Genomic DNA, 25,288 nt, shown 5'->3' on the forward strand with positions numbered 1-25,288 from the left:
GCTGGCAAAAAGTCTAAATGGACGTGCAATTAATAAAGATATGGAAAGACATCTTTTTCACAAAATACTTAATTATGGAAATAACTTTTTGATTTATAATCATATTTTGATTGAACAGCTCTGATTCTATATAATAGTTCTTGTTATTGTTTTTATATTTATCATTATACTATCTATGCCCATCACTTATTAAACTTAAAAAATGATTATGACCCAGCTACAGAAATTGGTGTATTCAAGAAACGCTGAAACAGTTGTTTGCTATACGATGGAATGCTTTTATGTACCTGTAGCTAACCCGAATGAATCTTTGAGCCTATCTAGACCTAACACTATTGTTCTTGCAGGACGACACGAGGTAGCATTTGAAATAAACCTTTCCTTGAAGACTGCACTATCTCGTTTTACGAAGCCGTCAAACTTATGTTGTGCCCATTGAAAGTACACATTGCCTTAGTTCGTTGAACATTGACATGAAAGGAAGCAATGCAAGCAGCCGCAAATGCCGTCATTTGATGACAAAAAGACACAGTGTTATGTTCTAGAACGAAATATCCATGTTATTTGTTTAAATAACACGTATAGCTTTCCAACCATTTTGGTGAGCTGACGTACTTCAATGTAGCTCTTAGAACGTATTGAAAATCTTAAGTGCCATAACTTAAGGGGGCTTTCAGGCAAAAATGTCACCAATGATTGTGAATCTTAACCTTGTAAAAATAGTCAGTGTCTGAAAAATACACACTGTTTGCAGGCAGATCAAACATTTTAACATGCGACTTTTCTGTTCCCCCTCTAATAAATAAGCCAAATTTTACTGTAAAAGTTCTCTTGATTACTGTCTTTATCCAGAATTTATTTTATCTTTGTTCTTGAATTGAAAACACAGGCTCGATTTGTTTAAAGAGCATTAATCAAGGCTTTTTAATTAGAAGTGAACGATCTATTAGATCTTGTAAATTCCTACATCTTAGTGTTGACTTAAACTTGATGTTTTACGTAATATTAAAGGACAAGTGACACACTTTTCACCCTATCTTTTCTTTTCATTAACTTATAGATCATCATTTAGAAGTAAGTTTTTCCTGGTTTAGAACAAAAAATTCTAATCAGGGGGCGCAGGGGGCGCGATTTTGCTTTTTATCACGTGACCCTATGACGTACATTGTGATAACTCGGAATTTTCCTGTCATTAATAGAGAGTTTACGAAACACGACGCGACAGGTCCACACGAACTGAATTCGTTTAGAAGGGTGTTGTAAACGTTGATATTGCACTGTATAGCAGTAGCAGCAATAGCAAATTATCACAATCTACGTCACGGTGTCACGTGACTCATTTCCCGCCATAATTTGAAAAGGGTTTTTAAGTAGGAAAATGAAATCGGAAAGGAAAAATATTTTAACAGCACTCTCATACAGCATTTTACTTTAAGTTAAAAGAAGAAAAAAATTTGGCGCCAAAAGCGTGTCACTTGTCCTTTAAGTAACATGATATTATGATATATTAAAGTAATATGACTAAGATTTCCGTTTTCATTGAACTTATAATGAATATAAATTCCTTTTTCTTTTTTGTGTCTGTGCTACCTAATATTTTAAAGTGATTTTAATATGATATAGCACTGTATGTTCTTACGATCATGATACTGAACTGGGAGAAGCAATTTTGGCGGAGTTCGGAGGAGGAAGAGCGCCCAGGCGCCAAGTGGAGTTGTGCTAGCTAGGTACTTGTCATATGGCTTTGAATTTCGAAAAGAAAAGCCGAAAAGGTACGGCATAATGAGAATAGGGAAGAGAACTGAGCCAAGAAGTCCGCTAAATTTGATAGGAAATATGTTTGAGCAGGTTTGTGCTAAGGGTCTTTTACTGAGCTGTCTCCTTCTTGCCAATTTCTACAACTGCTGTGTACGAAATTTATTAAGTGTTGCAGTAAGAAATCCTTGACACCTAAGCTTAAAACAAACCAGGCCTATTTCAAGATAAATGTTTTAAAATGCGAGTTTGGCTGTCATAGTTGAACTGTACTCTGGTAGACCTCAGCTGTTGTTCACGCCCACCGCAAGCCTTTAACACTTACACTAAACGAGGCTATTTCAATATTTTCCAAAACCATGTAGAGCAAAGGTCAAGAGTTGAAAACTTGTGTTCTAGAATTGCTGGAGGGGAAGATGGGTGCTGGCAAGGGACAAGAGAATGAAGCATTCGTGCAGGATGAAAAGTTTAATGAAAAATCTCGTGATAGTATTACAGATCCTAAAATTGCTGAGGACAATGAAATGAGCCAGGCAAACTCGAGCAGAAAATATAACCTCGATCGTTTATTTATCAAAAGATTTTACCTTTGCAGCAAAATTATTTTCCCAAAGTTGATGTGCAAGCCCACACTTTTGTTCATACTATTGCTTGTTGCATCTGTTTGTCAACAGTATATTATCTACAATGTTGGGCTTATCCCAAGCAAGTTTTTCAAAGTTCTTGGAGCCAAAGACACGGAGGGTTTTAGGCCGCTCGTTTTCACAGCAATATACTTTATTGTTGCCATTGCCATGGCGAATAGTGCCGTGAAATATATTTCAGGGGTATTATACGTGCAGTGGAGGGATGCTATTACGTCAAAGTTACACAAGAAGTACTTTTTCCAAGAAACTTTCTTCCATATCAACACGAAAGAGCAGAGAGTTGACAACGCCGATCAGAGAATAACACAGGATGTCGATAAATTTTGCCAACAGTTCAGTGAGATCAGCTCTAAACTTCTAATATCGCCATTTACAATTGCTTATTACTCATACCAATGTTTTGTGAGCACAGGTTATCTCGGTCCAGTAAGCATCTATGCCTATTTTGTTATTGGGTCTATCATCAATCGTATTATTATGTCTCCAATCGTTTCTTTGGTTGTTCGGCAAGAACGAAATGAAGGAGATTTTCGATTCAAACATGTCAATATCAGGACAAATTCAGAGTCTATTGTATTTTTACAAGGATCGAATATTGAAGGGAGTAAGCTCGACACAAAACTGCAGCAGCTGCTTAAGATTCAACAGACAATTGTCAATTACGAGTTTTGGTTGAACCTCAGTGTTAATTTGTTTGACTATCTTGGTTCTGTTTTAAGCTATTTTGTGATTGCAATTCCAATATTTGCTGGAAGTTATGATAATTTGAACTCTGTGCAACTCAGCTCACTGATAAGTAAAAATGCATTTGTGTCCATGTATCTGATAAATTGTTTCAGTACGTTGATGGACCTTGCCGGCAAAATCACTGATATTGCAGGCTACACACATCGTATTGGAGAACTTTATGAGTGCCTTGTCAGTCAAAGTGAAGAATGCAAAAGAATCTATGACCAATTTATGAAAAACTGTGGATCAACTGAGGTATCTCATGGGCAGAACATTTTTTACGATTTGAAGTCAGTAACATATTCTCCAAATGGTTCCACCAAAAGTTTAGTAGACAAGATGCACATGACTGTTATGAAGGGGAAAAGCATTCTAATAATGGGTGCAACAGGTAACTGTGCTGTTATTAAGTTTGTTTTCTTACAGTTGTTGCCTGACTAAATTCTCATATCTAAATATGTCAGGCAGATGGAGTTTAGAGGAGGAAACTTTTTGGCATTGTTTCTGATTGCTGCTAAAGGAGTATGGAAAGCTTCATTTGTGTGTGAGAAGATATTATGATCATATGCTTGTCCAGTTTTTATTAAGACTTTCATTTTCACAATTTACTCTCTCTTGGTCAGTGCAAAATTCCATGGAGACATTTTGCAAGAAACAAAAAAAAACACAAAATTAAGGCAGGTGGGAGTTAATTAATAGTTTTATAAGTAGATTCATTAACTCCTTAACCATGTTTAAGTTCTCTGTCAAAGGAGGGCCAGATTCTGATGTTCCATTCTAATAATATGACAGTGATCCTTGGGTAGATCGCAGATGAATGAGCTACATACCAGTTCAATGCAAGGTGGCATTTGAGTTATTGCCATGCATTAGCAGATGGTATTAGAGTTATATGGGTATTTTGTCAGCAATGCTTCATATTGTTGAAATGGTACATTTCTGCTTCAGGGACAGGGAAAAGCTCTTTGCTGAGACTTCTCAGAAATCTTTGGCAACCAGAATCTGGGGAGGTAAATTTATTTTTACCAATGGACCCAAAGAATATTTACTTCCTGCCTCAGAAATGCTTCCTTACATCTGGCTCTTTAATTGATCAGGTATGCTCCCAGCTTGAGATTTTTATCTGGCCTTTTCATTGACTAGCTTTTGTCAATATTTAATTTGTTATATCTTGCAAAATTTTGGACACTATAGTTGTACATTGGCTGTACTAGATTTTTTTTTTAATTTCTGATTATTATATTGAGAAATTCATTGTTTACAACCAATATTTTCTACTTGGGGTTTGAGTTTAAAGTCTGTGATTATTTTAGCACACTTGATTTGTTTGAAACTCTACCTATACTATTTTTTTAAGAATCTTTGCATAAAGGCCTGAATTAATTTAAAGCAACTTTTTACCATGTAATCAGGTCATGTATCCATTGGAGCTTGGAAAATCTGCTGATGATTTGTCCAGTGAAAAGCACAAAGCAAATGCACTGCAGTGCATCAAAGATGTTGGACTCATGTCACTGCTTGAGAGAATTAATGGTTTGGAGACTAATTTTGGAAACGAATGGTACAATGTGTTGTCACCTGGAGAAATGCAGAGGCTTTCTTTTGCCAGAATCTTTTTCCACAAACCAAAGCTAGCAAGTAAATAATGCTTTGTTTGACATTTTTAAGGAGGGAAAATAGTTTGTTGTTATTTGGGAGATGAAAGGGAAATGCATAAAATAAAGCCTGTTTTTGTTCAGGTTTTAAAACACTCAAACCAATGCAAAATGATACATGAAGTGAAATTTTTACTATTTGGCAACGGTAAACACCCTTTTTTCAGTTTCAGAGAGAATATAGGTTAAACTGGCAATCTTTTTGTTTATTAGATCAGTTATTGTAAACAGTGGAAAACACTAGCAAGCATTAACAGAGTTTGAATTATCTTTCAGTTCTTGATGAGCCAACAAGTGCACTTGGTGAAGAAGAGGAAGAGTGTTTTTACACGTTCTGCAAGCAGCTGAATATAACATTGATAAGTGTTGGACACAGAGAAAGTCTGATGACATACCATGAACATCTCCTTACCTTGAAAGGCAACAGTGCTTGGAAATTTCAAGATTTGCAGCAACAATAAAGCTGGCAGAGACTGATTTGAAAAATTTTTGGTGAAGTATTTTTTTTTAGCTGCTGCATTTTGATACCTGCATTGTGATTATTTTCTTTGAAAGATTGCATTGCGTAAAAATAAAATAATTTAGGCTTTATTTCCATGTGTTAGGGTAATAGGAACGAATGCATGTGGTAAAAGGTATACCAAAATTTACTACTTCGAAAAAGCATTTTATCAACAAAAGTCACTTGGTTAATGCACACATATTCATGTTAATATAAATATGCACTGAAGAATTCTCTTGAGGTCCCCACGATATTAACCTGGATCACAGTAAGTCATTCGTCCTTGTGTAGCAGAAGTAAAAAAAGAAGCATTAATCTGTTCAGGTAAGGAAAACTAATTGGCGAGTTCTGGAGTTTCGGAGCTCGAAAACCTACCTCATTGGGTATTTATGCTCAACAACGCTAGAAAAATATCGCATTTAAGCTTAAACATAGAGATTTTTTAGCGGATACCATGGCCTCTTTGCAATAATGAGATAATAAATTATGAATTTCCTTTGTGTTATAGAATTTTTTATTTTCATATTTGACAAAATTAATTTCAGACCTAATATTGGGATTCCTCCTCCCAATTGTGGCGATGTGATTTTCTTTTAAACCTAAATCGTGGTTTGAGTTAATCCCTCGAATTTTACCATTTAATTATCTTACAACCGTTTATAATAGAGTTCTTCGATTTGTTAGAAAAATATACTGATAGCTATTGATGCATTTACGAACTAAACAATAGGGAAAGGCCGGGAGGGCGGGGGCTGCCATATTTGTTCTCTTTTCACGGGACGATCCGAAGGTCTGGGGCTACTTGAAGGGAGAGTTACATTTTTCGCCCAAGAAGTTCGAGCGCCACAATATTCACATTAAAATGTTAAAAAACCCAAGACTTAACTGTCTCCTAAAGTTTTCTGCGCTGTCGCTAAATTCCCTTCCTCCTTTCTGTGCAATGTTGGTTCCTTAATTAGAGGTATCTATGCTTCCAATCCTTGTTAGATTTCACTAACAGTCATGCAATATTGGTATTAAACAACTTTGTAACGGGGAAATATTAAAAAACTTGAAAACTGTGAAGATTTGTTTAGGTGTTCAAACAACTTTGGCAAAGATTGTAGCTTGATCTATTGGAAATTTCATGTGCGCACCAGTTTAGGAAATGTGAACGTTAAACGCCTACCGGTGTACCAAAACAGCTCTATGTATTTTTGGACATCTACTCTACACAAAGAGACTAGCGTGTCTTTTTTTTTAAAAGTGCATTTTATGAAGGCAAGCACAGTGTTTCATTACGCTCCCGTAAATTTCAGTGTTTTAGTGGAAAATCCACACCCCTCACTCTTGTTGCTGTCCCCTATTCTGCCTCCGCCCGTCTCCCAATATGCTCGATTAGGCGTGATTTATGTTAGAATGGACAAATTTGCAGACGGAATCGATTTATCGCTGAAAAACGTTCCTGAACACAATCTTATTGATTCTGTTTGGCATATGTACATTTAATTCGCATGAAAACAATTAGAAATGTTGAATTTATTCTAAAAAGTATCGGCTTTTCAAACATACATACAATAAATAAAATAGAGAAATGTTGCCCGATTGAATTATTTGTTTGATGTGATTAAACTTTGAGTTATTTTTGCGTTGTTTCAAATTATAGTAGCAGATTCAGATTTTATATTGTAGCATATATTTTTAAATATAGAACCCTATAAAGTTTTATGATGAATAGAAAGTTTTATGATGAATAGAAAGTTTTATGATGAATATGATATATTTTTTGACAGATAGTTTATTCTATGACTAATTATGTTTTAATTTTTTTTCATATTGTGTTTATACACAGACAAATGAATCGTTTTTACCTCGACTGTAAGCTGCTAGAGTTGTTTATAATGGCCTTGTTCCGCAGCATATTCGCGTGTTTAAAGTTTTGGCAATTAGCTGATGAAAAACGAAAGATTAGTATGCCAATAAATAACTGGAGTTACCAAGAATTGGGTTGGGTGGGTAAAGATAAATGATTGCTGTTCTTAAGCAACCCTGCTTCAAGGTAGTCTTGTGACATGCCAGGCTGAACTAAAACCAACATGTAGTTGATATACTCAAGGTCAATGTACACTTGCATGTTTGGTGCTACAGTCTTATAAAAGATGGCATGCATTCCCTACTCAGGCATTTACTCAGGCACATACTCAAGGCCAATGCACACTTGCATGTTTGGTGCTACAGTCTTATAAAAGATGGAATGCATTCCCTACTCAGGCATTTACGTGATTCAATTTCATTTAGTTTGTGATTTGCTTTTGTAGCCATCAGTTGCCCCGAACTAAAATGCCACTTCCCAACGATGCTTTCTTATACTTCGAACCGAACACAGGTCGTTTAAAAAAACCGATATATTCTATCTGCATGAAGCTGCACCGACAAAAACCCACAAAAAAGGCAAAAGGTCTTAAAAAGTAGTGATATCATTTTAATTTTTGCAATCTGTTACAATGATCTTCATAAATGAAATCAACAATTTACTTATTCTCTTACAAGCACTAAACGGAAACCTCAGCTATGACGGCCATAGTGTTGACAGGTCTTATTGTTGATCGTCTATGGCGAAACATCGAAACTCTTCTCGCCCTATCAACTGTCTCAGGTGGATATTCTTCAAATCCTTCCTGCACCTTGTTCTCTATTTTGTGAAGCTCAATTTTCTGTTTGTTGCGATGCTCGCTATAGAACTTTGAGAAATTTCCAACAATTGTTGGAATTGGGAGGGCAATGAAGAGAATTCCAGACACGCAGCAGATGCAGCCGATGATTTTGCCAAATGTTGTCACTGGGTTGATATCCCCGTACCCGACTGTTGTGATTGAAATGGTTGCCCACCAGAAGCCTTCTATTATGCTCTTAAACGGTGTACCAGGAACATGCTCCTCCGCGTAGTAAACCAATGTTGCAAACAGAGTTACTCCCATCATCAATAGCAAGGCAAGTAGGCCAAGTTCTTCACAGCTTTCTTTCAATGTGTAGCCTAGAACTTGCAGGCCTATAGAGTGTCGAGCCAGCTTGAAAATCCTAACGATTCGAATTGTTCGGAGGATCTGAATGAATCGTCGTGTATTCTTGAAGTTTAAAGAGATTCCACCAGTTGTCACGGCTATGATTTTACCAATATGATAAGGCAAAACTGTCAGAAGATCTATAATGTTCAGGCCTCCAATCAGGAATTTCTTTTTGTTGGGGCAGGATATCAGTCGTGCGACGTATTCGATTGTAAACCATATGATGCAAACCAGCTCAATTGTAGCCAAGTGCGGATTGTCTTCTTTAGTCCCATCTGCAGCAGTTGTTTGAAGATCAGGGTGTGTGTTGAGGCAGAGGATTACGGTGGAGAGGATGACAACCAAATTTGATATGACTGATACCACCTGAAACATATTTGGTAACATGACTTTACATAACACACAACCAAAATGACTTTTTGTTTGTCCATTATTTAGGGAATAACCAAAATCTATTAAATTTCAGGGAAGCATGAAATGCAAAGGTCGCTGTCATTGCCATAGCATGGTCTTTCTTTCTATTTATAACCTATAATCAACGAGTATTAAAACCTAATAACTGTTCTACCTTAAAATATTATAGTTTCTTCGTCGGGTTTGGCAGCTCTTGGAAAAAATAGGTACATATGTATTTACCGAGGAAATTTGTAAGGAGTTTTTTGGCAGAATCCAAGGGACCAGACATTTAGTTCGTCATACCGGGAAGTTCGATATATCCGGGGCCTGTTAAATCGGGATTCCATTGTATAATTAAGATTGGCTTCTCCTCGTCCAAGTCTACATCATTCCCAATAAATGCAGCAAATACTCCAAAAGTCAGGTAACCATGGTGTCATTGGTCCGTAATATTCTGGCACAGTATGATAAATAATCAATACCTTTGCAGCCAAGGATGTCTCAGGGTTCTCGAACAGATTCCAAATTTTTGCTTGAATTGTCTTCCAATCTGACGTCTCCGGCTCGGAATTCTTTTCCTTCTTCTTCAAACTGATTTCAAGCTGGTCCGCCTTTTTTATTGCCTCGGCACACGCCCATTCTTCAAAGTAATAAGAGTCGCAACACGGCCCCATATCAAATGGAATCCCCCAGTACATAACCTCTTCCTCGAAAGCTTTCACACAGTCACTTCTCGGAAGGTGCAGATGGCCAGAAACGTAATAATTAAGAATCGCAGGAAACGCTGTCGGATCCCTTTCAAAAAACATTTCGCCAGTTTCTTCATCGTAATCATCACAGAGAGTGAGCACCTACGAAGAAAGTATTAATGAACTCGTTTAACGTAAGCGTTCTCACCCTCACAAAATGGTTAATGATAGCTCGGTTGATTAGGTATTTATCGTTCACAAGCTGCATTTTGCTTTAAGCCTGGCTTAAATCGTCTTTGCTTGACCCTCGCTAACTTGCGCTGCAACTTGATGGCAGAACTTTGCTGTAATTTGTTGAAACTTTAGCTAGAGAAATTCGCAGCTTCGCTTAATAAACTGAGACACTTGATGTTCCTTCAATGCATAATAATTCCTAAATTGAAACTAAGAGCAAGAGTTATCAGTTAAGATCGATAATGCCAAGCGCTAATGATGAAATACGTACTGAACTAGAATCAACTGATGTCCTTCTGATTTTCGTTGCTAGGCTTCCAAGTCTGGTCTGTGGGTATTTAAGTAATGTTATCATGCGCGCTTCATATATTACTCCGGCAATATTCAGTCGCGCTCTTTCATTTAGTCTACTTCCTATGATCGTACGCAAGGGTTCCATCGCTTCTTCCATTATTCAAGATCTTTTACAACTTTTCGTAAACGGATTTCTTTGTCGATTGATGCCTTCTTTCGATTGATGCCTACTTTGCCAACTGACTCAAATGATTGAATCATTTATGTGACGTCAAATTTTGTTTTGTTCCCAGGCCCCGGATCCCCTTTTCCACTGATTAATAGGGATGCCTAAGAATTTCCACTAACAATTACTGAGAAAAAGGAATAATTGACGATGTTGAAATTACACGTAAAACACAAAGGACAAAAAATTCATGCTTGATGCTGCTAATCTTCACATCATTCTTCAACGGCAAAAAATTCTTGATTTTATCCATCATTTTTGCCTCAATCGGTATCTTGAATCAAACATGAACCTAATTTATTCGTTGATAAAAGCATACATATCATTATGAGTCTGTTTTAGGGCATTTTTATAGATAAGAATACCTGAGACCAAGTGATGAGTGGAAAAGAAACCCCGCATGGAGTTATAGGATGAAATAACAAAAGACAGCGATCAAGAAAAACAACAACAATCAAAAGAGTCCAAACATCTACGAAATATTCAAGCCAAAACGAAATTTTTACAATTAACTAATCAATCTGGAAATAAATACACGAAATATTATAACATCTATTAAAAAGTTCACTTCATGAATATCAAAGTACTTAATTAACGATATATTCTAAGTCTTATTAACGTTTCTATGCGATTTAATAATAGCAGTAAGAGTAGGAGATATATGATAGTGTCTCAAATATTTGCTTACTGTGAAATAATATTGTTAAGGTGGGTGATGGGTGATTATCAGTTATAACGATAATACAGTTAGCAAATAAATTTAGTACCAGAATGAAAATGTAATAGTTTGATTGTTAAAAACACGACGTTTCGAGCATGAACTCGTTATCAAGTAACAAGTACATGCTTGATAACGAGTACATGCTCGAAACGTCGTGTTTTTAACAATCAAACTATTACATTTTCATTCTGGTACTAAATTTATTTGCTAACTGTATAATCGTTATTCTGGATGGAGTACCACACGCAACATACATATTTAATTGAATATTAACGATAGAAGTTGGAAAAATGGGGATTGTCAAATCTCTTTGACTTTTGTACACCTGCTCGTTAGTGAATAAAAGTCAAATTAAACGAAAAAAAATAGCAGTTCATATATATATTGGTATTTCTGCCTACATTAAACAATGACATGGAAAATAATGCTGATTTTTTATACAACGCCAGTAAAGCTAATGGGAAAGAGGTTATAAATCTAGGAAGGGTTGTAAATGGAGTATAGGAGTAAAACGGAGTAAGGAAAATAAAAATATGCAAAAAGATTAACGACCTAGTGAAACGTCGAGCAAGAATTTAGATAGGGAAAACAAAGGTTTCCTTTAAAAAAGTTTGCATTCACTTTCATCTTTTCCAGAAGTTTTTTTAGATTTTAGCGAAAATGCGAAACAGAGAAAATGCCTGCCAAAGTCGTTGAATCACTGACGAGAATACTTCAGAAATTTTATTACTTCAGAAAATTGCAATATTAATTTCTAAAAGCAAGTAGATCTTTGCATAAGAGTGACATCTAGCTATAGTATAAAAATTAATACTTTATTATTTTAAGCAAAATATAAATAACGTCGATTGGAATCTATGATACAACGAAAAACAGATATACAAGAAATAGATGAACATCAACTAATAATATTTACGAAAAATTACGGAATATGAGACAAACATATCTGGAAATAAAACTCTTATAATACAAGAAAAAAATTCTTCAACTAATCACTTAAATAGGCACGACCAAATCACATTACAAAACCTGAGCTTCTCGCATAGCAACAACAGGGCATTCCGCTGAGATATGCTTTGCAGCTTTCGCAGCTTTGGAGAAGCAGAAACATTCTGCAGTGATGTGCTCCCTAGGCCGCTGCATGCAAATCACGTAAAATATTCCACAAACTTTAAAAAAATGCAACAAACTTGAACACAGACAGACAGACAGACAGTTATTCTGACGAGTACAAGAACCTAAGGGGCGAATCCGTTCAGTGGTTCTAGATAATTATAAGGCACGTATCCAAGCTTCCCTTGGCATTCCACATAACACCATTCACTGTTGCCATTATCGTCACCAATTTTCAAAACATTGGTGACGTCACCTTCGAAAATTGACAGTTCTTCTCTTTCTGTAGCTACAAAGTCATACAATGCCCTGTATAATAACTTAGCTTTGTTGCCCTGTGTCTCCTTTGCTACACCATCAAGTTGCTCATCATATCCATGATTTTCAGCTGAAAAATATTTGGCTGGGTTACCTACAACTTTAACACTTCTATCATGAAACCCATTCAGCTCTTTACCATTTACAGTAGCATTCGAGTTAACTTTTTCATTTTCTTGGGAATGTACAACTTCGTTCTTTCCAATCTCAACTTTATTATTTACATGCTCAAACTGGCAAACTCCAGGCGAAACAGGCTCGTTTTCCTGAGAAAGGCTGCTTCTTAGTTTCTTTCTTATACTTTCTTCACGCTGCGGACTGCCGATGCCTCCTTTGTACGGGCTGAGGTAAGCAGATGGTACATACCCCCTACCGAAAGATGTCTCTACCAGCCACCATTCCGGATTAGCCTCCTTATCATGTTTCCTTATCACCCTAACCACTGTCCCTTCCTCAATCGATATTTCTGCAGAATCTTCCTTTTCAAAACTGTACTCAGCAATGTACAACTCTGTATTACCATCTTCTGACAATGACGTTCGGTGCCTTCTTGTCGGCTAAAATAGGAAGATTTTGCTCAAGATCTTAAGATGAAGAGATTTAAATACGAGCAGACAATTATTACTTGGAAAAACACTTGAAAACAACACTATTTGAAATCTCCATGTGTACAAACTATAGAAAACAAATGTATTTAAAGACGGGAACCCAAGTTACTTTAAATGCATGAAGCGTTGTGAATGCGAAAATTGCTGATTAACACCTAATCGCCTCCTTCACTTTTGGCAATAGAGCTAATAGGCCATTGGAGAGGTGTCTGCTAAGGGGCACAGGATCAAAGTAACAAGCAAGTTTAGGGCAGCTTGCCTTTTCATAGCAAAATATGTAGCTGCTAAGAGATATTTCTGGCTTTATTCACTGGGTAGAGAGGAAAGGACAGCATAAAAATTTTGTGACCAACTTTTCCTCGCCTGAAAGAAAAAATAGGAGATAGTTTCATTTAAACTAAATGAATATGCTGAACGTACGCTGAAGCCGACGTCCATAGCAAAAACAGGCGATTTGGTTGGACTACTGGAGCTTTGACTGCTCGAGCTCCTTCGCAGGCTTTTTCTTCTCGGCAATGGTACTGGCTTTGGTTCACTGGCATCGATTGCTCCTCCCTTGCTAGCAAATGGCTTGATAGGTGACGTGGCATCCCCATCACTTGAGTCAAATAGCATATCGACATAAAAATTCTGAAAAAAAGGTTCTCAAGTTATGTATGAACAAAAGCAATAGCCAAATGGATTCAAGTATTAAGAAAAAAGTATCAAATGTATTTTAACACAATGATTAGAATTCAGGCTACGATACCGAAAAACGTGATAAACATAATTAGAGAAAAGCAGCCCAGGCTATAAGAAGAAAAATTGTAAACAATTGCTTCAACTCGTGATGGTTTACATGTATCTATAGGTACTTTAATTTTAGCTCACAAGTTTTAATTCTTTCTATTTATAATTTTTTATCAATCAAGGCATCTACTCTCATTAATAATATTTTTCTAACTCTATTTTGATCACGAAATAAAGCAAGGCCTACGACTGACCGAAAACGTCTCCCTTGATAGCATGAGCGGTTCCGGCCTTGTCATGCCTTCATTTGCAGTTGTCCTTTCAGGGTAGAACAATAATTGCGAGATCTTTTCCGCAGCAATAACCAACGATTCTGCATGTTTCTGTACTATATCTGCGTTAGTGTGTCGTTCAATCAGGCTTAGCTAAAAGAGATGTAAAAATTATCACTTTCGTACTTTCGGTTGGGGAGTCTCTTCCAACGCTTATAAACAGGGTGGAAGGAGGTTGCGTGTAATTGGAGCAAATAAAAGGGAAGCAGTACAGAATAACAACACAACAAGTTGAAAAATAAGATGGCACGCGGCAATGATTGGTCAACTATACCGGTCTTGTGCCTGAGTTTTTCTGATTGGCCTATTTAGATCCACAATTGGGTATAAATTTTTCATCATGTTCTTTCGGACCCTTATTCTGACGTGTTTTGCTCCGAGGTGTCAGATGAAAGAGCTTTTAACCAATATGTTATAAAATTTTTGCTTTTATCAAAGCCATTTTTATACACAAGAATACATATTTAAAAGTATGATATAAATGATTTTTTAAATAAACCGTAGAAGTCAAACTTCACAAGAAAAAATCATCTGTTAAATATTGAAAGCGAATAAGAAAACACTGACACCCACTTGTGGTACAAAGGTTTTCAATGCATCCTTACCAATACCAAATCCGAAAAATGCGAAACCAGGGAGTCACAAAAGAGCACAAGGAGTTGGAAAAGTTAAAAAGTATTAAATGATGAGGTATGCTTTTTACGGACACGAGAATCGAGATTTTGGATAAACCAACTATCAACAACAACTAAAATATGAGTTTTGAAAATACTCCTGGAAAATAGTAGACCATTAAATTATGAGCCTAGTTACGAAATCTATAACAAATCATGAGTAAATATGCAGCATTTAAGATATTGGTATAATGATATGAAGAAGTGTTTTTGAAAATGTTTGAAGCAAACTTGTAAATGTTGATCAAATAGCTTAAAACGTTGTAAGGTCACGTAAAAATTAAACAGGAACAACACAAGTCAAAGAAGCATCCAAATTCCAGGAAATAATGCTTTGGCAAATATTCTCTTGGACGAAAACCAAGACAATGAAGCTTTAGGAAGAATTGGTGAAGGCAATACCTGTAAACTGACTGTTAGCTCGTCACTTATTTCAGTGAAGTATCTGAATCTTGCTTTCACGAAGTTCGAGAGACAGAAATGGAAGTACTGTAAACACTTCTTTGAGAGTCTTGGCAGTTCTTCGAGCAATTGTGAGTTTAGCGCTATATAATTATTCTTTGCCATCTTCAGCTCGTCAAGGACCTTCAAAAAAATGATGTATTCACCATACACAGAAACTTGAAAGAAGCTAAGGCAAAGAGGTTTATGTAGAATGTGATAGTTTTTATGTAGAATGTGATAGTTTCTTTACTTCATGCTTTGCAAAAGGAACATTTGCGAAAGGTTAAAAATACAGTTAACTCTAGGTAAAAGGTTGCCCCTACTCTTCCTCAGGTCCCGTTGCTTCTTGTTCTTTAAACAAAGCTAAATGGAAGAGTCACTTGAAGAACCTGTTCTGTTCAAGGCCGAGATAGGCTTTGTAATTGGGGGGATTCCCTTTCGAAAATGAGTGTATCTTAATAAAATTTGTGGGGGAAAAAGATGTCCTCGCGCACCTTAGCCTCCACCCCGCTATCTTCGCCCTTGGTTCTATTTGTAAAGTAAAAGAAAATTTCAAAAAGAAAAGGAAATGGGTGCTATTTGTTGACATTGATTTGTGGATTTGTGAAAGCATTGGATGCCAAAAGAGCAATTCACATTGCAAACCTGTTTGCTTCTGTCTGCTTCCTTTGTTTTCTGCACTCGATTGAGCATTCTATCATAGTCTAGGCATTTGTCTTGTCTCTTCTCGATCAATTTAAGTGGGCTGACAAACAACTGCAGTAGGCGCTCGAGAGGATCTAGGACACGGGTCTTCACAACAAAGACCTTGAAGAGGCAAATACAAGATGATCATTCACTGTCAGATACTAGCATTCTAGTACTATTATAACCAAAGTAAAACAGGCACCGCGCCACCTCTTCTAAATATACGGGCAGCGGGTCCTGTAAACATTTAATGATATTGTCCTCTCACCTACCTTATGGCAAACGCTTAACTGACGCTGTTATAATTTTGGATTTTGCTTCAATGAAGCTGTTCCAACCCATATATTTATAGAAAAGAAACTTCAAAAGGCTAATATAAATCTTAAACTTAGCTATAAAGTGAGAAGAGGACTATGGCCCTACTTCTCCTGTGGCGTGGGCCTTGGATAATAAACAGTTTCGTGAACGAATAGAGATAATCTGCTTGAATTTCGTGTTCTTATAAATAATTAAGTTACTTCGCCTTAATTTTTTACCTGAATAAAACTAAAAATATGGCAAAAAACTTACAAACTTGGGACATATGACATCTTTTAGCTTGAGAATGACGTTGTAAAAGGACAAAACCTCATCTTCAATGGGTGCCTCTTCACAAAGACTTCTGATACTTTCAGCGACAATCTTTTGTAAACTACTTGATTCCTAAATTTAAATGCCCATTATAACGTAGATGCAATGAATTAATTTAGGGCTGTGACCATAAGAAAAAAACAAGTAATAAAGGTCCAGCGATACAGAAATATTCTAAGAAAAGCGCACTACAAATATCCTTTGGATAATACGCCAGACGTTTAGACTTTATTGTTCAGATGTTGGCTACCACACAATAGAATGCAAAAAGTTGGGAGTAGAAGACAAAGATAAAAAAAATTACAAGGTGTAGGAGACATAGGGGTTGATAGGGGCTGCAGCACCCCGATCAAGCAAATTCTATTGAATTTCAGGCCCATTCGGGCAATTTTATCGCAATGTAGTAACAATATTCAGGAGAGATACATACTAAGCCCCCCTTTAAGCTTTGCATTGGCCGCGCCCTTAAGTCTCACCATCACCATCATCCGCTTATGGGTACTGATCACAAGGAAGACTTGTCAGTTTTTGGTCTTACCTGAAAACACTCCAAGTATGAATTCAAACTTCTAATGAAATTCTTAATAATTTTTTCGATGGATCTGAATCGCTTCTCTTCTTCAACAAATTGTTCATCGACGGTCTAAAAATACAAAAAAATCACATACTTGACAATACTTCAACAAGGCAAACGTGCCATTTTATTCATTTAAATTTTTTGACACGATAACCCTTCAGCTTAACAACATTTCATATCCAAATATACCTCAGCAGCCAGCACTAAAATTTTACTTATCAAATTGGATAATATTAAATGAAAAAAAGAATCTTAATCCAGAGGATCATGTTTCAGATCTTCCTGGCATTTTAAGCTTGTCAACTTCTTTTTGAACCGTCCGAATATTTGGATTTCTCCACAATTAGCTGGGTGATCTTTCCAAGCATTTAAAGGCAATGGAGATAAATCCTTTCGACATGCTCTGTAAAAAACCTCAGAATCTGGGGATCTTTACAGTTCCTTGTTTCATAATTTTAGTGCACAGATATCTAGTAATACTTTGTTGATACCTGCATCAATACAGTGACTACATTTTTGAATTTCTGAAATCAAAGATATCACGAGGAACATGCATCAATGCAACGCAGCTAAACATTGTTGCCTAAACGTGTTTTTTCAATTGCTCCAACTAAAAGCTTCTTCAGGTGGGTCTAAAAAGGTGGCGAATATCTTTTCGTTGTAAATTGTAGCCACCCATGGTCTTCACATAAGGCAAATAAAAATATGTTTAGAGATAACTCATTGTCAACGGGGGTGCTCTTTCCTCGATTAGCCCAGCAACTGACAGAGTACCTCCTTCATACAATTTAATATATATGCTATTAGCTATTCTTTGCTTTGTTGTATTTCCTCTGTGTTAAGTTTGTGTTCAATAGGTATTGTATGTAGTATTCTATTAATGTAACTGATAAATTTTATAAAGTGGAATTTTCAAAATATGAAACTGCAACTGAAAACTGTAAAAACTTTGTTTAATCTGGTTAATTCTTTGTCGAAGATAATTCAAGAAAATATTACAACAAGCTACATTTGTTTTGCAGCCCGTGACTGATCTTTCTATTGGAAACTGAAATTCGATGAATCACAGTGCTGCTTAGAAAATTTTCTTTACTGCTCAAATTGTGCTTGCAAACTTGATAATGATAAACTATATACGTGGGGCGGCAGCTCGTTACGGGCTTCCGGACCTTTGACCAGTTTTGACCATAAAGATACGTGATACATATACAAATACACAATGCGCCTGCATGTACACACCTGTGAAACCAACCCAGTAAACTGGGTGATTTTCTGGTTTATTCGCGATGATTTCTTTCGAACTGAATGCCAATTCAGACGCTGTATTTTATTCCCAATTCCCTCATTTCTTTGATATTTTTGCACTAAAGAGGGAAAGAAAGGCATTCAATCCTAACGGAAGCTTATCTAAATCACGATAAAGAACACATTTTTTTCTGGGTGTGATCAGGTTGCTATTAAAGCAAAAATCATAAAAAATATTCAGTAAAGAATCTATGATCAAAACCATGTTTAAAATTTGAATATTAAATTTCTAATTGAATATTAAAAAAGCTTATACTTTTCACTCTAATGCTCTAAATTTGGACACCTATTCCGTTTACCAGAAACTTGCTATATACACAAAAAATGGAGGCTAAAGTTGCAAGCGTTACAAATATAAAACGGTTGCTATTTAAAAATTACATCATGACTTTAAAAAAGACTAAAAAAAAGGATGTAACATGCCTAAGTCTTTCCGTCTTTTGAATTCGTTGATTGCCGTTGCAACACCAAGAAGCGCGGTAATAGCCTCTTGGATACTCTCCCTGTCGGTTTCATCTTCTGGAGAAAACTGCGAGATAAAGAAAAGTTGTTCATGGCTTAAAAGGCTTATTCTTGTTCTTATAATGATTTGAAACTCTTCAATGTAATAATGGTTTTGAAAAAGCAAATGATTTTTTTATCCTCTTAATTGAAGCGTTGCACTGCTCTTATAGTAGATCTGAACTTTTTCTTTAAATAAAATGTTTTGATATTGAAATTAAGCAAAAAAGTGCGGCCTAGCCAAGTCGCTTTATCATCATTCGGCATTCTCTTGTGACGTCATGGGAGGAACTCGTTATTGTAACAATGTAAGCGCTACCTTAAAAAATCTCATCCTCGCTGCCACTTCTTTCTCTGGAAATATCGCTCATCTTGGACCTGTTAGATTTCCCTCATTGACTACGATACAAAAACTCGAAGGAGGAGGCGATCGGGTCCCTCCCGTGACGTCACTGTCCACTCATTCTGAAAACCAAGATGGCGAATTTTGGCGTAGAATATCGCCAATAACTCCTTCATTTCTCACGAAACGTAAAAACTAACCTCAGAAATGAAAATAACAGGCCTTTTTACATAAGAATAGATATATAAACCCAAAAGTACGAAAATCATGTCACAGGCACTTTAAGCTTTTTGTCTGACACTCTTCTGAGTAGAAATGTCAGAATAATGATTGAAAATTCTAAGTTTGGAAAATTAATACCCCATAATCCTCTCAATTGCTTAAAGCATGGCTAAAAGTCTGTTTGTGCAATCATAACAACTGACCTTGTGGATTTCTTTCAGAATAAGTGGATACTTGAGAATTCTCTGAACAGGTTTTATGAGGTACGAAGATAGATCCCACAGCCCAGTTTCGTCCCTAAGAGCAAAAGATGTAAACGACATAACGATTAAGGACGAGGATGTGCGAAAATGTATCTAATTCATAAGTAGGTGAAGACAAAATAAAGCCCAAATTCCAGTTATTACAACTAATTAATACTTCATGTACAGAGATCAAAACATCTACTTGAAATTGGTGATGCGTAATAGAAGTAATAATAGCTAAAGAAAATAAACTTGAGAATTATGACCAAGAGAATCTAGAAATGGAACCAAACTTGAGAAACAGACACAAGGTGTCAAATGCCTGAACCGTAATAGTTTCTTAAAATTACTTTATCTCAGATTCGTTTTAATTTGTTCTATGATTCCAAATTTTGAATGAATAAAGAAATCTTGTTTCTCGAGCAAAATCAAAGCTCTTTTAATCCAGCTACCGTGACCATTGTACCATTAAAAATTTGAGTTGACACCTGTTGAGCTAACAGGTTATATTTTTGTATGAATCCATAGAAGATCAGTACATGGACAACATATTTTCAATTTTCACCGTAAGTTACTTTCTTTGCCATCTACTTCATTTATTGTAATTTAATTAACTGAATGAATGTCGTGGTTAAACTAGATTAAATTTTACGAAAGATGAAATGGTTCTTTGAAAGTATAATTTTGCAGAATACGCGAAACCCTAAAAATCGAGAATATGAGTAGCTGCTGGTGATTACATAGAAGATGTCACGAAAGTTGACCTTGTGCTACTAAAACTGACCTTGATGCAGTTACGGCATTGAATATTTCATCTTTCATCTCGCTGTCTTGTTCCAACTAGTGAAAAGGGTAAGGTGGTAGGTTAAGCTTAAAGGTGAAAAACAAACGGGCAAAGGTCAAGGGCAAAATTCGCCACATTCGAAACTATTCTAGCATTGACGTGTTTTTAATACGGCAATGTGTAGAAGCAGATTCTTCTTCAGCAATAACAAAACAGCGAAATAGCTGATTTAAAAGCAATATTCAAGCATTAGATTTGGTGGTAAAACAAAGAAACCTATTCTAAAATACCATGAGACATTTGAGTAACGGGTAAAAATCAGTCTGAAGCGTGAAAGGTTTTCCTACCTTTTCAAGCAATACTTGAGACTCGTCGTAGCTTCGGCAGTAACTGGAGTATTCTTTCTTAAGATCAAATGTCACATCAACGAAGCATTTGCCTAAAATACCAAAGGATGACCGGTAAACAGGAAAACAACTTTTGATGAAAAAGGTTTCAAGTAGCAAATTATGGAATAGGAGTAGCAACATGGGATAGACTTGGAAAAGCAGAATAAAGCGCTTGTCTGATCTTTTTATAGATCAAAGATATACTAGGAAATAGATGAAATGCTTAGCAGATAAATAAGAACACACGTAAAAATGAAGAACTCTGGTTGTTGTGATTAGCACCCCCGTAAACCCATAATGTGTTTAGCAGCGGGGTGTTGGAATGTTGGGGTTTTAAGGAAAGATTTACAACACATAATGTAGGTTCCTAAAACTTATCGAAATGAAAAACGAAAATGAAAATTGATGAAATGCAAATGTGATGAAAAAGTTTGCTCTTGCTTTGTGTTAATAGTGTAGTCGAAAAACTAGTCCTGAGCTGCAAAAATATACGACTCATTGTGGCAAAATGAAATAGTTTACCTAGTTGTTTTCCAAGGCTATTGTTGTCCGTATGTTCCATCTTCTCCAAAGAACCAAGCAGCTTCTTTGAAATTTCACATATCTCTTCTAGATTACCAAAAAGTTTCCCGCTATCAATGGCCTAGAAAAAATATCAAAGACCTTCAAAATTTGTTTTCAAAATAGAAGGGATGCCTTGAGTTACAGAAAGAGCTCTCCCTAACAGACCAACAAAAAACTTGAGTTTAATTCCATAGCCTGTAGGTCTCATTGCATTCTATCATCTAGCCCAATGCAGCTCACAGTACACCTACCTAAACAGATGGACAATGCTTATAAGAACCTTACCTAATTTGAACACCTTTCCCTTTCAGACCATAGGAAAATTAGGCTACCAAGATTAAAATGTGTTAAAGAGACTCTCCCCCTATCTTTTTTACTCGTTTGTTCATATATACTTCATTTTAATATAAAAATGTGAAAATAACAAACATCCTTTAAAAAACAAATGCGCATCAAAAAGAGGCTGTAGCTCACCTTTGACCCTGCGAGTCTTGGAAGAATTTTCGTTGTACACACATCAATATCCCGCAAATAATCTTGTTCAGTCTTAATCAGTTCTTCCACGGCTTTTTCTCTCTGACTAAGAAGTTTTCTTCTGACCTCTTCTGGATCTTCCCGCAAGCGTTCTTGCTCATCTTTATCCAACTTTTCTGTAAAACGAATAATTGCGACCTTTTAGGCCTAACTCAATCATCATACAAAAACACACGAAATATGTAGTCTACTGTGTGCAGCGAGAATATGAACGTTAAAATGGGTTAAATCAATCTGTAGAAAATGACCGAATCAAGGGAGGATGGACAACGATTTATTTTAACAATTTTCAATCCAGGCGTTTCTTGAAAAACCGACTGGTAAGATCAAATCTTATATAGGTTAATTGGGGATTGGTAAAATGACTTCCATCTCATCAGTTCAACTGGAACCGCTTGCTTTCGGCTCTGTTCCAAACTGAAACATTGTTGTGATACTTCGTAGACAGAATGGGAATCAGAGCATGGGTTTCGAGCACGGACATCAGAACCGGGGGCAACAAGGGCACGTGCCCCTAACTTGTTCTATTGCGTGCATCTTCCCACCTTAGAACATATTGAAAAGTGCCCATTTTCGTGAGAGACAGTGTCTCTTGCTACTTGTGCCGCTTCAACCTTGAAATGTTTCGCACATGCCTGGAAACAGGAAGGGGACAGCGTGATTTGATTATCAGCCAGTGTTCCTTCTTGGGTGTTTCCACGATGTATAGGACCAGCACGTAACCGAACAGACACTTTTCATGGTCAGGCATGTGATAATCCATGATTTGGTGAAATACAAATCACTTTCACCTCAATTTTTCTCTTTTGACGTCAAAAGTCGAACAGTTTAATGACGGTACCATGCCAATTACGGATTCATAAAATTCAAATGGATTTTCTTGAAAATGAATGACTTGGTTGCAAATAGCCATGTTCTAGACGAAGCTTTGCGTTCTAGTGATTAACTGATTAATAGTAAACCAGTCTGAGTGAAGATAATAATTCTGAATTCAAATGAACCATGGCTGGTGTCGTTCATTCTGTCTCACAAATACAAAGGTGATATTAAACACACAAAGCAACACTTGTGGTCTGATCTCCAGCTGGTGCAACGCAATAAATTCATTTACGTTTGTGACAGAGAAAATAAGTCGTCGAAGCAACATCCTTGAGTTTAAAACTGAAATATGAAAACTCGCAATGTTCCACTACCCAGAATGTTTGATTGAAAAGGTTTGCTATAAATTAAAATAATAAAAAACCAGCAAAACTCCGGCAATTAAAGATAGACAATACTATTATAGTATTAAATAGAACACATTTCAAAGATACTAAAACAGATGAAAAGAAAAAAAAACCGATGAAATTCTTCTAAAAAATTAGCAAACCAGTATTTCAACCCAAGACAACAGCTAGAAGATTATCTCAGAACCCAAATTAATGAACAAATTGGAGATTAATGAAGGTCAAATTGTTATTCTTCTTTTCAGCAATAAAAGACTAATTGGATATTGAAGAATCATACACAAAAAGGTAGCATTTCCAGGTATCCAGTAAGTACCAAAATTAAGTTGTAGCTAGGCAAGAAAAGGGGTCAACATCAGTGAACTTTTTCAAATTTTCATAAACTGCATTTCCTAAACTCTCATAATTTAGAGCGAGTGTTTATTTGGAGAATTGGTTTTTATTTTTTCAGGATAGACAAATTTCGAGACGCATAATAGCAATATCTTGTCACCTATTAAAAGTAGCATTCACCTTTACTTAGGCTTCATCTAAAAATAACATGCAAAAGTCTCGACAACTGATTAGTATAGATATAATAAGAATAACGATGAATCGAAAAAACAACGTAATATTGTCAGCCTCAAGATGTGCCCGGACACGAGAAGAACAGGATTAAACAGAATAGGTTTTGTTTCGAAGCTATTTTCTGTAAGCAAAAACAGCCATAAAACAACAGCAACATCAGTCAAGTTTTAACTTAAAAAACTTTTCTTGCCTGGCAACTGCAAGAAAAAAACACGGCCATACAAAAAGTAAAAGCTCAGTTTTAGTGTGAATGACCCACCATGATTGACACAACATGACAACTGCTACTGGAGGTCATTTAGAAAAGCATTATCCATATAGTTACTCACTTATATCAGTTTAAGCATACCTGCAAAGGAAATTTTCCGAAAGAAATGACGCTATCTACACTTACGTTGGAGTACTGCCATCTCTTCCGATAATGTCTCTACCATGTTTTCACAGAACTCGATGCCATCTTTGATCTCTGCAAGCTCATCGTTTTTAGCGATATTTTTCATTCTGTGCAGTTTGGCACAGTTATCTTTGTATGACTGAAAACCAAAAGAACGCATAGGATTACCAAAAACACTGTCCACATATAATCTTAACTATTTCTATAAGTACGCTAGACCAGAGGCCTTTTCTTAAGGTCATTTGCAGTAAACTAAAAGGCAAGGGGTGGGTCTTGCAGCAAATAGCAGACGTATAGGAGGATCTTTGAAATCCAGCAATAGTATTTCGCAAGAAAGGACGTTAACATCAGCAACACACCGCATCAAAAAATGTTGCCTCTAATGGCATTAAAATGATAACTGAAAAGTATGAAGGAGCAAAGCATTTTGCATACACCCTTTCGTATACAACACTCTTGCATTGTCTTTGCATTGGTTACTACCTTGCTTCCGAAGGTAGTCTTCCGAAGGACACTGAAAAGCAATGTTTATCAAACGGTGTCCTAGTCCTTCCTCTAGATAGGACCACCTTTTTATTTCTATTCCTGGTATTACAGATAGCTAGTCCCATACCCCCCCCCCCCCCCCCTACTCTCTAAGTGAAAGTTTGGTCATATCAAGGAATCGAACCACAGACCATGGGATCTACAAAGGCAAACCACTTGGCCATCTTCGCACCTAAACTCTTGAATTGAAATATAATTTTAAATTCATTCTCTCTGTCATCTTGGCAATGGCCTAAATTTTGCTTGTTCCCGGGTATTTAAGGAATTCATCCTCCAAGGGGACGGATATTATGCTACAAACAAGTCGCTACTTGTGCACTACGTTGCAGGCCACATGTCTACTATTCCTTTCTCTTTTAACTTAATGATCTCCAAGTAACAGTCTTTGAACCATAAGATTCACAATAAGCAGTATTATGAAGAACAACCTACCGCTATTTGCTGCGCAAGCTCGTCAATCCTGTTTTTAATGGCGGTAGAGTCGCCAGAAGAGGCAAGGAGATAAGACTTTTCATCTAAGAAAGAATAAATAAATATTTGACGATATCCACTTCCAAAATATGTCGAGTGGTTGTCTGGTAATTATTTTCAAATCAGTATACAGTATCCGTGAAATAAATAGAAAATGAAAATAATCATGATCAGAAAATGAACAATACTTGCT

At 36.3% G+C, this 25,288-nt stretch overlaps 4 protein-coding genes across 12 annotated transcripts in view; 2 read left to right on the forward strand and 2 right to left on the reverse strand.

The window, feature by feature from the left end:
• The window catches only part of LOC135680934 (uncharacterized), a 58,796-nt gene extending 57,342 nt beyond the window's left edge, over positions 1-1,454 (forward strand). For all 9 annotated transcript variants that reach the window (XM_065195190.2, XM_065195186.2, XM_065195189.2 and 6 more), the window contains one exon: positions 348-1,454. In XM_065195190.2, coding sequence (XP_065051262.2) covers positions 348-362 — 15 coding nt within the window. In that variant the 3' untranslated portion in view covers positions 363-1,454. The remainder of the gene's footprint in view (positions 1-347) is intronic.
• A 176-nt stretch (positions 1,455-1,630) lies between these two features.
• On the forward strand, positions 1,631-7,159 carry LOC135680938 (lysosomal cobalamin transporter ABCD4-like). The gene is made up of 4 exons (XM_065195192.2): positions 1,631-3,522; positions 4,080-4,228; positions 4,544-4,769; positions 5,063-7,159. The coding sequence occupies exons 1-4, from the start codon at positions 2,172-2,174 to the stop codon at positions 5,245-5,247; spliced, it is 1,911 nt and encodes a 636-aa protein (XP_065051264.2). The 5' UTR covers positions 1,631-2,171; the 3' UTR covers positions 5,248-7,159.
• A 517-nt stretch (positions 7,160-7,676) lies between these two features.
• LOC135680940 (potassium voltage-gated channel subfamily B member 1) lies at positions 7,677-10,461 on the reverse strand. The gene is made up of 3 exons (XM_065195194.2): positions 9,923-10,461; positions 9,211-9,579; positions 7,677-8,698 (listed from the first exon to the last, which is right to left on the reverse strand). Exons 1-3 carry the CDS (start codon positions 10,100-10,102, stop codon positions 7,820-7,822), a joined length of 1,428 nt encoding a protein of 475 aa, XP_065051266.2. The 5' UTR covers positions 10,103-10,461; the 3' UTR covers positions 7,677-7,819.
• Positions 10,462-11,536: 1,075 nt separating this feature from the next.
• LOC135680937 (dynamin-binding protein) overlaps positions 11,537-25,288 on the reverse strand; it is a 30,276-nt gene continuing 16,524 nt past the window's right edge. Inside the window, exons 7-22 of the mRNA XM_065195191.2 lie at positions 25,057-25,139; positions 24,079-24,217; positions 21,832-22,007; positions 21,316-21,436; positions 20,752-20,843; positions 20,405-20,460; positions 19,579-19,672; positions 18,733-18,838; positions 18,244-18,368; positions 16,966-17,070; positions 16,368-16,499; positions 15,756-15,917; positions 15,069-15,251; positions 13,915-14,085; positions 13,352-13,561; positions 11,537-12,880 (exon numbers count right to left, since the gene is read on the reverse strand). Coding sequence (XP_065051263.2) covers positions 12,131-12,880; positions 13,352-13,561; positions 13,915-14,085; positions 15,069-15,251; positions 15,756-15,917; positions 16,368-16,499; positions 16,966-17,070; positions 18,244-18,368; positions 18,733-18,838; positions 19,579-19,672; positions 20,405-20,460; positions 20,752-20,843; positions 21,316-21,436; positions 21,832-22,007; positions 24,079-24,217; positions 25,057-25,139 — 2,705 coding nt within the window. The 3' untranslated portion in view covers positions 11,537-12,130. The remainder of the gene's footprint in view (positions 12,881-13,351; positions 13,562-13,914; positions 14,086-15,068; positions 15,252-15,755; positions 15,918-16,367; positions 16,500-16,965; positions 17,071-18,243; positions 18,369-18,732; positions 18,839-19,578; positions 19,673-20,404; positions 20,461-20,751; positions 20,844-21,315; positions 21,437-21,831; positions 22,008-24,078; positions 24,218-25,056; positions 25,140-25,288) is intronic.

The sequence above is a fragment of the Rhopilema esculentum genome, chromosome 18 (genome assembly GCF_057945365.1).
Source record: "Rhopilema esculentum isolate cy_ngs chromosome 18, ASM5794536v1, whole genome shotgun sequence".
Lineage (NCBI taxonomy): Eukaryota > Metazoa > Cnidaria > Scyphozoa > Rhizostomeae > Rhizostomatidae > Rhopilema > Rhopilema esculentum.

Excerpts from the sequence above, each read along its gene's own strand:
- LOC135680938 (XM_065195192.2), top strand. The coding sequence starts at position 2,172 with ATGGGTGCTGGCAAGGGACAAGAGAATGAAGCATTCGTGCAGGATGAA. Across the intron at positions 3,523-4,079 it reads TCTAATAATGGGTGCAACAG|GGACAGGGAAAAGCTCTTTG; the intron begins GTAACTGTGCTG and ends TTTCTGCTTCAG. Across the intron at positions 4,770-5,062 it reads CCACAAACCAAAGCTAGCAA|TTCTTGATGAGCCAACAAGT; the intron begins GTAAATAATGCT and ends ATTATCTTTCAG.
- LOC135680940 (XM_065195194.2), bottom strand. The coding sequence starts at position 10,102 with ATGGAAGAAGCGATGGAACCCTTGCGTACGATCATAGGAAGTAGACTA. Across the intron at positions 9,580-9,922 it reads CATCAGTTGATTCTAGTTCA|GTGCTCACTCTCTGTGATGA; the intron begins GTACGTATTTCA and ends CTTTCTTCGTAG. Across the intron at positions 8,699-9,210 it reads AGACATCCTTGGCTGCAAAG|GTGGTATCAGTCATATCAAA; the intron begins GTATTGATTATT and ends AATATGTTTCAG.